Genomic DNA, 12,828 nt, shown 5'->3' on the forward strand with positions numbered 1-12,828 from the left:
CCAAAATTTTTTTCTTTTTTACACATATTGAAAACAGTTTCAGTTGAAACTGATTATTGAATTAGACTATGGCTTGACCTCTTTAGAGGTTTTTTTTTCTTACCTTTGGGTTGTATAAAACATTAAAATTTTCTTTTACAGGTGGATATTCAGAGTTAAAGAAGGATGATGCTCGAGCACAGTTAATGAAAGAGGACCCAGAACTGGCTAAGTCTTTCATTAAGACGTTGTTTGGTGTTCTTTATGAAGTGTATAGTTCTTCAGCAGGACCTGCAGTCAGACATAAGTGCCTTAGAGCAATTCTTAGGATAATTTATTTTGCGGATGCCGAACTTCTGAAGGATGTACTGAAAAATCATGCTGTTTCAAGGTGTGTATGTTTTCTGTCTTCTTTCCTATATCTGTATATTTTTTAATCACAGACAACTAGATATCTGGGCAGTTAGGTTGTGGATAGAATGCTGAACTTGGTAGTCAGGAAGACTTCTCTTCCAAAGTCCAAATCTGGCCTCAGATATTTCCTAGCTTAGTGACCCTGGGCAAGTCCTTCATCCTGTTCTTCTCAGTTTCCTCATCTGTAAATGAGCTGGGGAAAGAAAAGACAGACTGCTCTAGGATCTTTACTCAGAAAACCTCGAATGAGGTCATCAAGAGTTAAACATGACTGAACAACAAAATCTAGATACTGCCAGCATATCCTGATTGGGTTCTGAAAGTGATTTGGGATTCATTGAGCAAATGGAAGTGGACAGTTATGCTGAGAAAAATCAAGGGATCTTATTCTTTGAGGGAAACGGGAGGGAGTGGGGCATCATTGAGGCAGTTGGTTGATATTTTTTAGATTTACTTATTGTATTTTGTTTACATTTTATATATACATATATATATATATATATATTTATATTTATATAAATAATTTGATACTTAAATCAAAATGCTTAAGTGTATAATAAGCATGTTCATGTAATAAATCTGTCTTAAATTTATATTGGATTGGCCCAAATGATTAAAACTTAACATTTAATTTTTGTGATTCTTTTTTCAGTTGAAATTTTTGTGTTCGAGTGAAATTGTCTGGTTATATATTTATGTACTTTTTTTTTTATTTTTTTATTTTTTAGTCACATTGCTTCCATGCTATCAAGCCAAGACCTGAAAATAGTAGTTGGAGCCCTACAAATGGCTGAAATCTTAATGCAGAAATTGCCTGATATTTTTAGTGTTTATTTCAGAAGAGAAGGTAGTATTACATTTAATTTCTACTTATCAGAATAAACTAGTTTTTAGCTCTTAGAGAGTACTTATTAGTGGATAACAATTTTAGCATTATTTTATTATATAAAATACTCTTTTTTTTTTTAAAATAATTTTAATGTGGAACCAACAGGAGAAAAACATTAGTTTTTTAAATGTCTAGAAATCTAGAGAAATATTAAATTTTTAGAGTAAATCACAGTAAACTGTAGTTATAATAAAGAAATATAAGTCTTGGTTATTAGCACACATTTGTTGCAGCTCTCCCCTACTTTTTTAGATAATTTAATTTCTAAAACATCCATGAAAGAATTTTTTCTTGTTATGTGTGGTATACTATAAGAAGATCTCTAATATCCTTTCCAACTCTAACCTTCCGGTATTTTATTTACATGGCCTCTTGATCCTTCACATTTCAACGTTTTAGTGCTTTTAGCCAAGTTCTTCTCTTAGCCTGAATTTCTTTTACTGTAGTTTAATTGTTTCTTTTTTTCCCCTCTGGATATTCAAGACATTGTTCATCATAGTCTGCATCATATATGTTGATGATAGTAAAGAAATCATCTCAATGAACCCCCTAAACATTTTTAAGTCTTTTTATTGGGATTGTAGACAGTTTTTATTTATTTTTTTTCACTGAAATGGATCTAAAATTTATTTTCAGGAAATCATTTTCACATTCCTATTAATATAAAACATGCTTTAGGAGAATTATTTTTCAGGTTTTTCAGTGTCATTTGAATATATCCCAAGATCAAGTTAACTGTTTTTCCCTATGTGTTATATCCCTGGTCCATTTAGCTTACAGTCAATGATAAACCTCTTTTAGGTTTCTTTTTCTTAGTTTTATCTCTAGTTTATTTTTACTCCATTTTAAATATACATGGTATGAATTTGTGAATATAATTTTGACTTTAATTTTCCTGTATTATCAAGAGTGCTTCCAAGCTTAATATTCTTAGAAACTTGACAATAATCTTTTGGTGGTTGGCTTTTTTTTTTTTTTTTTTTTTTTTTTTTTTTTTTTTTTTTTAATCACATTGTTTCAGAGCCATAAGAGACTTATAGTTCATTTAATCCTGTTGCCACATTTTATAGTAAAGAAAATTAACAAGTCAAGTTTCATGACCAGTAATTTTACATGGCAAGATAGAAGTAGATACAAGAATTTTCTCACTATAATAAGATGACTGTTTATTTTGCCTCTTCCTTCTTGGCTTTTCTTTTATTGACATGAAATTGGGAATTGTCTTTCTAGATTTTCATGAATCAAATACATATATGCTATTTTATTTAATTTTTTTGGAAAACCTGATTTACCTGCACTCTTTATCTATTAAGGTGTGATGCATCAAGTAAAAAATTTAGCAGAGTCTGAGACTTTGCTAACAAGTCCACCAAAGGCGTGCACTAATGGATCGGGGACCATGGGTTCCAGCACCACAATCAGTACTGGGACAGCTACTGCTGCCAGCAACGCATCTGCAGACTTGGGCTCACCCAGCTTACAGCACAGCAGAGATGATTCTTTAGACCTGAGTCCACAGGGGTAAAATATTCTTTTCCAGATCTTCTTTTTCCATTCTTAATTTGTCATTTGCTTAGCTCTGATGGAAAAGAGTCTTCTTTTAAGTCTTAGAATGAATGTGTGATGTCAGTTTATAAGTTATACATGGTAAATTTAGGCAAAATAAATTGCACATTTTGTGGTGTCAGATTTTGTTAAGAGGCGTATGTAGAAAGTAATCACTATCATTTTATAGGAATTAGAGGGAAAATAACATTGATTTCCAGCTTTAGAGTTGAGACTGTACTTAGAATCCCATATAACAATTGATTTCTTAGAGCCTGTGGTTTTGACCCTACAAAGTTGCTGTGAATATTAAATTAGAATTCAAAATGTCTCAGAAGTCTTGGTGCAGTTTGGCAACTGTATTCTGTATATAAAATATTTTTCAGAAATGACAGCTGCCATTATTAATAATATGAAAGTAAGAAAGGAGGTGAAGGGGAGAATTGTCCAGGGTTTGAGACTTAACATAAGAAGACATGGATATAAAAATATTAAAGAATAGAAAAATGGCTAAAACCAGCCTAAATTTAGAAATGAGCAAAGCACTGACAGAATTTAACAATATTAGAGAACAACTAGCTAAAGTGTTCCTGAAGCAACAAAAGTAAAAAAAATAAAGCACAAGAAATCCCAATTAATGTTATCAAATGATAAGAAAAATTAAGCAGGACATTGCAGTACTAAGAATCACAAGCCAAATATCTTGACAAATTCAAAATTATAAAGAAATTTGAGAGAGTTAAAGAATTCTGCCAAGCGATAATTATAATAAAAATTGGTGCTGAAAGGAAGTGCTGAAAGAAATCAGTGGAACAAAATCTCAGACTTAGAAAATTGATTCCTGTATCTATAAAATATAGATATTTGATATAAACTCCTACTTAATATTAGTTACTAGAATCACAACTCAGTGATTGGCTGGATTTTTAAAAAAAAACCCTAATGTCTATACTAAAAAAGGAACTGAGTTTGTAGTCATTTACCATCAGTGAAGACAGAGTAGATCAACAATTCGAGTTATTTTTCTTCTAATTTAAAAAAAAAAAATTTTCAACCTTGGCACAAAAGTATGTTTATGAATGAAATTCACTAAGAATCACTGTAAGCAAAATAATTGGGTTTGATTTTTATAAAGATTTTATGTAATAAAAAAAAAAATCTCTAAACTTAAGAGAATGTAGTATTTGGAGCAAAGTATTAGCATTAAATATATCAAATAAAAGTAATGCCCAGATTTCATGGGAAGTTCATAAATAAAGCCAAAATCAGAGGACATGTACACATACTTGAAGAAGAAAAGAACTATAAATTGGTATAAATTCTAGAAAAAGACTTGCTAATTCCTTCATCACAGTAAAACAAAAGCAAGAGCATTCTAATCTTATTTAACTAAAACAACAAAATTTGAATGTTAAGACTCAAATATTGACAAGGTCATAGAAGAATAGGTAGCCTCAATAGAAACAAACCTTTTTTTGGTCAGCAATTCCATTTTTGAAGGGAAAAATTTGTCATTGTAAAAATAGTAGAACAAGAAGGTAACTGACCATCGGCAGGCCTCATTTATAGATAAGTTGAGTACAGTTATGGTGAGAGACCTTCAAAATTTTGTATCACAACTTTAGATTCAACAAAAGCATTTTTGTTGTTTGTTGTTTACTTCATTTGCTTGTAGCTTATTATATGGTAAGGATTTCATTCAATTTTTTGCCCACCATTTTATTGATTTGACTATCTTTTTTTGTTCTTATTAAATTCATGCTTTTATGAAAAGTGGAAAAAGGGACTTGGAACCTAATAAAGCAGAACCTATTATGGTTAGACCATTCCCACTTACATTTTTTTTCCTGAAAAACCTTACCTGAATCTTTATGTTTATGGTGGTTGAGGATTTAATGACAGTACTAGTACTTCCCTATTCTCCCTCCCCTAATTCATCATAATATTAAAAAAAACCAAAACAACAACAAACCTTGTGCTTACCACAAGATTTTATTTTGCTTCACTGTTGAACAGTAGCCATGGAATGGTCATATTAGTTGGGATCTACTGAGGAAATATGGAAAAATGAGTATTGAAATTAAAAAAAAAAAAAACTTATGATCATCTTCCTCTCTGTCGCTCCATTAATTTTAAGCATACTGATTAAAAGATGTAAACAGAATGGTGGTTATTACAGATGAGAGCTAATATTTTTTGCTTATTTTCTTTTAAATTAGTGAATTTAGGTTGTTTTAACCCAACTCAATCTGTAATTTTTTTCTTCCTAGTGCTTCAGTGTTATGTGTGTGTGATTTTTTTTTTTTTTTTTTTAATTCTTTGTGTTCCAAAATGTAAGCCTGGTTTTAATGAAGGAAAAAAAAATAAATTCTTTCCTTTTAATAAAAGAATAGTTTATCCAATTAGTATTTTTATAGCATTTGTTGAAAACTTGACTTAAAATTAAATTCAGATTTTGCTCTCCTTTTAGTTATTTTTAAAGATTTCTCTTACTAGAGAACTGCAGTGTAGTAGTTAACAAGCCTTCTGGGTTTGTAAAGTTAGATGACCTGGATGCGAATTAGCTTTAGTTATTCCTTTAGCTCTATGATCATGAGTGTTAAACTTGTAATCAAAGAAGAATGCGCAAAAAAGGAAAATCCCACAAAATAGACTAGGCTGTTTTCAAATGCCTGGTCTTGTAATTTGCATTTTTGTTAATTCTTTAAAGGTGTATGATAACTCAGTAGAATGATTTTATCCTTGTAGTTTTAAAATTTAAGCCAAAAATTCCAGAAAGAAAACTTTGGGTTTCTGTTCATATTCTCACATTCTTTCTATTTTTTCCCCCTTATATACATTTTTAAAACTGCTATAAATACATATGTTATTCCTCTGCTAATAATTTAGTAGTAAGTAAAAAGTGATAAATTAATGATGTCTTAAGTTTAATCTTCACAATACTAGATGTGACTAGCTGTGTAATTCATGAGAATTGAGTTTTATATTAGTTAAATAGGAATAAAAGCTGTGCTTTTTATTTTTTTATTTTTTATTTTATTTTATTTTATTTTATTTTTATTAACTGGGAGAATACAGAAGAGAATAGAAACTAGAAAATTACATTTAGCAATTTTAACCCATTGGAGTAGCTGACTGCTCACCAGTGCCCTCTTTTTTGTTGTTTGTTTCTTTTGGGGGTAATTTGATAGTCGACTAAGTGATGTCCTGAAGAGAAAACGACTGCCAAAACGTGGGCCAAGAAGGCCAAAGTACTCTCCCCCAAGGGATGATGACAAAGTAGACAATCAAGGTAATGGCTTCTGGAAGTGCAAAAGTTTACCAGTCCTCATGTGTACTGTGTAGATGCCCTGTATGTTAAATTCTAATGATACCTGTTCATGTTTAACTAAAAACCTGAATTTTTTATTTGCTTTATATCCTGGTACATATTATACTGGTGTGCGTTTTTAAGATTTGTGGGGATTTTAGTCTTTATGCTTAAAGTTGACATTATTATTATGTTTTCCATAGCTAAAAGCCCTACTACTACTACACAGTCTCCTAAATCTTCTTTCCTGGCAAGCTTGAATCCCAAAACATGGGGCAGATTAAGCGCACAGTCCAATAGCAACAACATTGAACCAGCCCGTACCGCCGGAGTCAGTGGTCTTGCCAGGGCTGCCTCAAAGGACACCATATCTAACAATAGGTAAAGTCAGCTCATTCTTTCCTTAGGCTTTCATGGCACATTTTTAATTTGTCCCTTTTAATTTATATCTGTGATAAAGTTAGAAATTAATATTAGTATTTTCATTTAAAATATGAGCTTGGTTGATTAGGTCTTATTTCTCAGAGGAAACAGACTCATTTATAAAAAATAAGAAGCCATACCTAATTAGTAAATGATCAAAAGAGAAGATCTGTGCCCAGAAGGCTATAAATTCATAAATTCATGCTTATTGTTTTGACCTAACAACACCACTACTGGGCATGATTACCAAAAGAGATTCCAAAAAAAAAAAAAAAAAGAAAGAAAGAAAGAAGAGGAAAATATTCATAGCTGTTCTCTTCTCAGGGCAAAAAACTGGAAATTGAGGGCATGCCCATCAATTGGGAAATGATCCAATAAACTCTGGTATGTGTTTATGGTGGAATATTATTGTCCTATGGGAAATGATGAGCAAGATGCTTTCAGAAAAGAAAAAAATCTGAAAAGTTCTCCATGAATTCAAGGAAAGTGAAATATAAAGTATACAAAGTAATAGCAATGTTCTGGGATGACCAGCTGTAAATGACTTTGCAGTCTTCCATGACTAACTCTGAAGGATTTATGATGAAAAATACTATCCAAAACCAAGAGAAGGAACTGATTGTGTCTGAATACAGATTGAAGCATTCTCATTCTCTCCCTCCCCCCTTTCTTTTTTTAAATTTAATTTTTTTTGATGGTTTTTTATTTTCATTAGGGAGGGAGATCCATGTTTTCTTTCACAACTCGATTTTTATGGAAATGTTTTGCATAACTTTGCATGTAATTTCTTAATTGTGGGTGAGAAAGGGAGAGAACCAGAACTCAAAAATTATAAAAAACAAATGTAAAAAATTGTTTTGAATATAACTGAGGAAAAATATTAAAAAAATAAAATAGGAACTTGGGATGAAGTCATCTTAATTAGCTTATAGATTGCTGTTTGCAATTGAACCTAGCTCCACAATCCAATCCCTTGCTAATTAAAATGACTCTGAATGAGCCATTTAACCAGCATGTCACAGTGTTGTTGAGGACTAAGCATATGTTTTGTGTGTGTGTGTGTGTGTGTATGCCTGATGTATGCATGTACATACATATACATGCTGTAAAGACTTTACACATGTAAATTGCTATCATTTTATTTAAAGGCTTATTATATTCAGAACCCTAAAAGAGATTGATGTTTTCTGAGAAGCTATCAAGGACAAAACTTTTTTAATGCCCTCCATAAGAGGAGTGTTTATAATATCCCCTAGTCTAATTTATCTATAGTGTGGAGGCTTGATCTTAAATTTTTTTCCCCTGAAATAATTGTTTACATCAGAGTCTGTTATTGTTTTGCTTTTTACTAAAGAGTTAATGGTTCAGAGCTGGAAGGATTATTAGAGGCTGTCCCCTTGTTTTACAAATGAGACCTAAAAGTTAAATGACCTGCCCAAAATCATCCACAATAAGAAGTTCTTCCTCCCTCATCCCTTTACACCCTATATGTTTTGAACCAAAATCTTTTGACTCCAAATATGGTTTTTATAACAATGTATTTTAGAAAATAATTACTTTGCATTAATTTTGATTACTGCATTAGAAAATAAAATGTAGCAGCATTGTTTTTCAAGGAATTATAAACTTGGTTTATTTACTTGTTGGGTAGATGCGAAAAGTCAAGTGGTACAGTGGACAGCCTCTTGGACTCAGAGTTAGAAAGACTAGATCCAGTGTCAGATCCCAGACACTTCTTATTTTTATGATCTTGAGTTAACCTTGATCTTCCTCAGTTTTTTCCATCTTTCTGAAAAATGGGGATAATAATATCACTTATCTAGAAATACTGGAAGTAACATATAAGATCATATTTGTAAAGTACTTGGCAAACCTTAAATCACTTTATTGATACTATATAATTTCATTGATTAGGGAAATTCCTACATGCAGAAATGTTTTCTACCAATGCAGATTGGTACCTCCTCTTCAATTTAGTCTTTATCCAATTAACCAGAGCCGGGTGTCACATAGCCAGTTGTGTGTATTTGAGGCAGGACTGAATCCAGTTCTTTTTTGGTTTGAAGGCCAACTTTGTCTCCACTATGTCACATTGCATTGAATAATCTCAAATATCTGAGTTAGGTTTGTGTAAATATACACAGCTTTTCAAAATAAAGCATTTATACTGTTGCTGAACTGAGGTAGGGAGAGGCAACAATAAGTGGAAGCTTCATTATTTTTATTATTTTTTTTTTTTGCTTTGTTTTTCTCATCCAGAGAAAAAATTAAGGGTTGGATTAAGGAACAAGCCCATAAATTTGTGGAACGATATTTCAGCTCTGAGAATATGGATGGTAGCAATCCTGCACTAAATGTCCTTCAGAGACTTTGCACTGCAACTGAACAACTCAACCTCCAGGTAGAATTTAAAACATGGTTTGTAAATGACACCAAAGATTGTTATTATCTTATGAAAGGTTTTTGAGATCAAGAATGTTCCTTTCTTAAAATAGTATTGAATGTTTACTGGATGAGAAGGAATTTTATACCAGTTTAGATATGGTGATGATTGGGTCATGATAATAAGATTGTTCTTGATGATACCTTTGATTTATTCACCTTATTCTATATTGTAGGTAACATATAGCATCCTCTTTTAATGAAAGTTAATTTAGAAATAATTGAATTAAATACAACCTTCCTTTAAAAAAATGCATATAACAGTTTCTAAGAGTGTTCATTTCCAATAGACATTGATATCCTTTTTAGGTTAGCTTCATTACTGGTAAAGGAATCTTAGGAAAGAAACTTTATTTAGTGAGTGATTGTAGAATACTTAGAATCTGGAATCTAAACTCTTAATTTTTTTTTTTTTTTTTTTTTAAGGTGGACGGTGGAGCTGAGTGCCTTGTAGAAATCCGGAGCATAGTTTCAGAGTCTGATGTCTCCTCATTTGAAATCCAACATAGTGGGTTTGTGAAACAATTGCTGCTTTACTTGACATCCAAAAGTGACAAAGACGCTGTTAGCAGAGATATCAGAATAAAAAGATTCCTTCACGTCTTTTTTTCTTCTCCAGTAAGTTATCTGTTTAGTGTTAGAGCAAGCTAAACCTGTTTATATACCTCTGACATTTTGTACCAGAATATTGAAGAAAAGCTGGGTTGGCTCATTGGATATCGCAATGGGCATGGAGTCAGGAGGATGTGAGTTCAAATGCAAACACTTATGAGCTGTGTGATCTGTTTGTCTCAATTTCCTGAAATGTAAAATGGATGTAATAATAGCACCAACCTTCTGGGATTGTTGAGGATCAATCAAGACATTATATCTGTAAAGCACTTAGCATAGTACCTAGTTCATTGGAAGTGCTATGTAAAGTTAGCTTCTGTTGTTGATAATTTGATCCTTGAATATCTCCTAAATGTGTATTTTATAATTTTTCAAGCCTTTGGCCATCTTGGAATTCCAAAAATATACATATATAGTTCAATAGTATTTCCACCCAAATACTGTTGTTTGACTGGTAAAATAACTGGTGACTGCTCACCTTTTAGCCTCTTCTTCATAACCTTAACAAGTTGGCATAGGGAATGGAGGAGTGGGGTAGAAACAGATTAAAATTTATAATCTTAAAGTTAGCTTGTAAATATTTGTTGGAGAGTCATTCTGTAATGTGGACCAACATTTGAGCAAAGATTGTGTTAAAATCTTAAGTAGTAGAATGACTTAAACAAGGACTAGGCCTCAAACAGCTCCTTAAAACTTTTATAATGGGAGAATAAGGGTATCAGGAACTTTTTCTGCATCTACATTCACAAAAATGAGTGATGATGTCTCTACTCTTTCATACAATATGAAGAAAAGGAACTTCTTTCTGTGTTAAGTATTTTCCTTGTTTCTGATCTGGAAAGTTCTGTAGTCCATGTGCTCCTTTCCTGTTAATTCATATATAGAGAGAACTTTCAGGAAGTTGCAACTTGCGTGTAGCTTTTCAGGCAATACAGAATTTGAAATATTACTCAACAGTTGATCATACAGCAGATCAGTGGCAGAATTGGATACAGACCATAATTTTTTTGACCAAATATGATTTTACCAGTAGTGTTTTTTTATTAAACTTTTCCCCATACAACTTCAGAAAAGATAACAAGACAAGTAGGAAATTGACAATTAAAATTATGAATTTAAATTTTTAGAGTTTTTATTTAGAAGCATTCCCTCCTTTAAAAGGAATTAACTTTTGATTTATTTACAACTTCAGCTTCCTGGAGAAGAACCAATTGGAAGATTGGAACCAATGGGAAATGCACCTTTGTTGGCGTTAGTTCACAAGATGAACAACTGCCTTAGTCAGATGGAGCAGTTTCCAGTCAAAGTTCATGATTTTCCAAGTGGGAATGGAACGGGGAGCAGGTAAGGATTAATGCTTAGGTACATCCTGGCCATCAGGGGTTTGGATGTGATCTCACAAGTAGGAATCTTCTCCCAAGACAAACTCACAGATATCAAGAGTGATGGTTACCTGTGATGGGTGCAAGCTAGTGTAACTTGTAAACCATTTTAAAAGAGATATTAAAGACTATAGAGAGATTGAAATGATTGCAACCATTAAGTTGTTTTGTTTTTTTTTTTTTTTTCCCCCCCCATACCACAATATATTCTGAACTTCAAAAATATTTGTGACATTTCCTAACAGTGTCATTACTTCTGTGTTAGTGATTGACAGATTTATGCTGTTGAGGTGAACTTTATTATTTCCATTTTAAAAGGAAATCCCATTGCTCTATAAGTACTGAATATGTCATATTTTCTATAATTCAAAAGATACTGGATTAATGATCAGAATGACTGCTCTGAACCGACATACCACTAATTATAGCTATGTAACTAAAAAAAAAAACACATTTTGCTTTAGTGGTCATTTTGTTTCTCAGTCACAAAATGAAAATATTGTGAATAAATGGTTACATAATGATTTGTATTGAATTTTGAACTTAGCAATGAAATTGATACCAATTCCAGTTGATCTGATTATTAACCAGTTGACTTTATTGTCTTTCTGATGATTTTTAAAGGAGCTCTTGTCCAAAAAATGTAATCATTAAGATTTTTGATTTTATATCTTTGAAATGAGTAATATTGAATAAAATTTGTATATTAAGTGAAGAAATTAATGAAGAAATTAACTTGTTGACTTGGGAAGTGTGTTTAGTTTATATGTTTATGAGGAAAGATTTGATATAAAATTTTGGCGCACTGGTAAAATCATTGAATTCTTTAGACACTTCATTTTTGATTTAGTTTTTAAACATACTTTTCCCCCTTTTGGCCATTTCATTTGCCATTGATTATTTTGATAAAAGTTCATTATGTTCCTCATGATAATAAAGGAGGAAAATGTGTGTGCACACTTATACGTATAAACATATAAAGGATTTTGAATGCTAATATGATTTTAAAATCGTATTTAATAGAGTCTTACCTAATATACATTATAAGCTGGATAATGAATAATAAGCATGTTAGAAAACAAGGTTAATAACGTGGTCTCTTGTAATGAATTTTCCAACATTTTAATATTTAATTCTGTCCTTTATACATGTTTGTCAGTTCTTTGGTCAATTTTTCCCCTATCTTTATGTTTCCATCTCTAAATTATAATCTCAATAAATAGGTCAGATGAGGGAGAATTCTTGTTCAAGTAATATTGGCTTGCAGAAATTGATGGACCTCACTTATCTTTTAGCACCTCTTAATTATGTGTTTTAATTACATAATTACTATGTATGTTAATTAATTTTTTTTTTTCCCCCCGGAAGCTGGGGTTAAGTGACTTGCCCAGGGTCACACAGCTAGAAAGTGTCTGAGACCAGATTTGAACTCGGGTCCTCCTGAATTCAGGGCTGGTGCTCTATCCACTGTGCCACCTAGCTGCCCCATTACTATGTATTTTAAATTGAAAAGCTTATTGCTAGAAACATGCTATTGATTTACAGTATTATAGATTGGCTGTTTTCATGTCTTTTAGGAAACCCTTAAATTTTATCTCTAGCTGGGCAAAATAATAAGCAATTCTAAATTTTATCAAAATTTGCTATTGAGAAATGCTGAAAAGAAGCAAAATAGACTCCCCCCAAAAGTATAAAATTATGAAAGATAACTGCAAAAGGAGAAAGCAAAGCAATAAATTGTTTTGAGTGATGAATTGGAAAGACCAAAGGATTTGCATTTATTTACATTTCCCTTCACTTTAGCTTATGATTTATTTTTTTATTATATGTTG

General features: G+C 31.7%; 1 protein-coding gene across 1 annotated transcript in view; it reads left to right on the forward strand.

Moving 5' to 3' along the window:
* Positions 1 to 12,828, forward strand: part of TRIP12 (thyroid hormone receptor interactor 12) — a 158,062-nt gene that overhangs the window by 115,922 nt on the left and 29,312 nt on the right. The window contains 8 exon segments of the mRNA XM_074298481.1: positions 142 to 370; positions 1,122 to 1,240; positions 2,596 to 2,803; positions 6,019 to 6,119; positions 6,341 to 6,518; positions 8,820 to 8,961; positions 9,429 to 9,620; positions 10,807 to 10,958. Coding sequence (XP_074154582.1) covers positions 142 to 370; positions 1,122 to 1,240; positions 2,596 to 2,803; positions 6,019 to 6,119; positions 6,341 to 6,518; positions 8,820 to 8,961; positions 9,429 to 9,620; positions 10,807 to 10,958 — 1,321 coding nt within the window.

Source organism: Sminthopsis crassicaudata, chromosome 3, assembly GCF_048593235.1.
Source record: "Sminthopsis crassicaudata isolate SCR6 chromosome 3, ASM4859323v1, whole genome shotgun sequence".
In the NCBI taxonomy this organism is placed as follows: domain Eukaryota; kingdom Metazoa; phylum Chordata; class Mammalia; order Dasyuromorphia; family Dasyuridae; genus Sminthopsis; species Sminthopsis crassicaudata.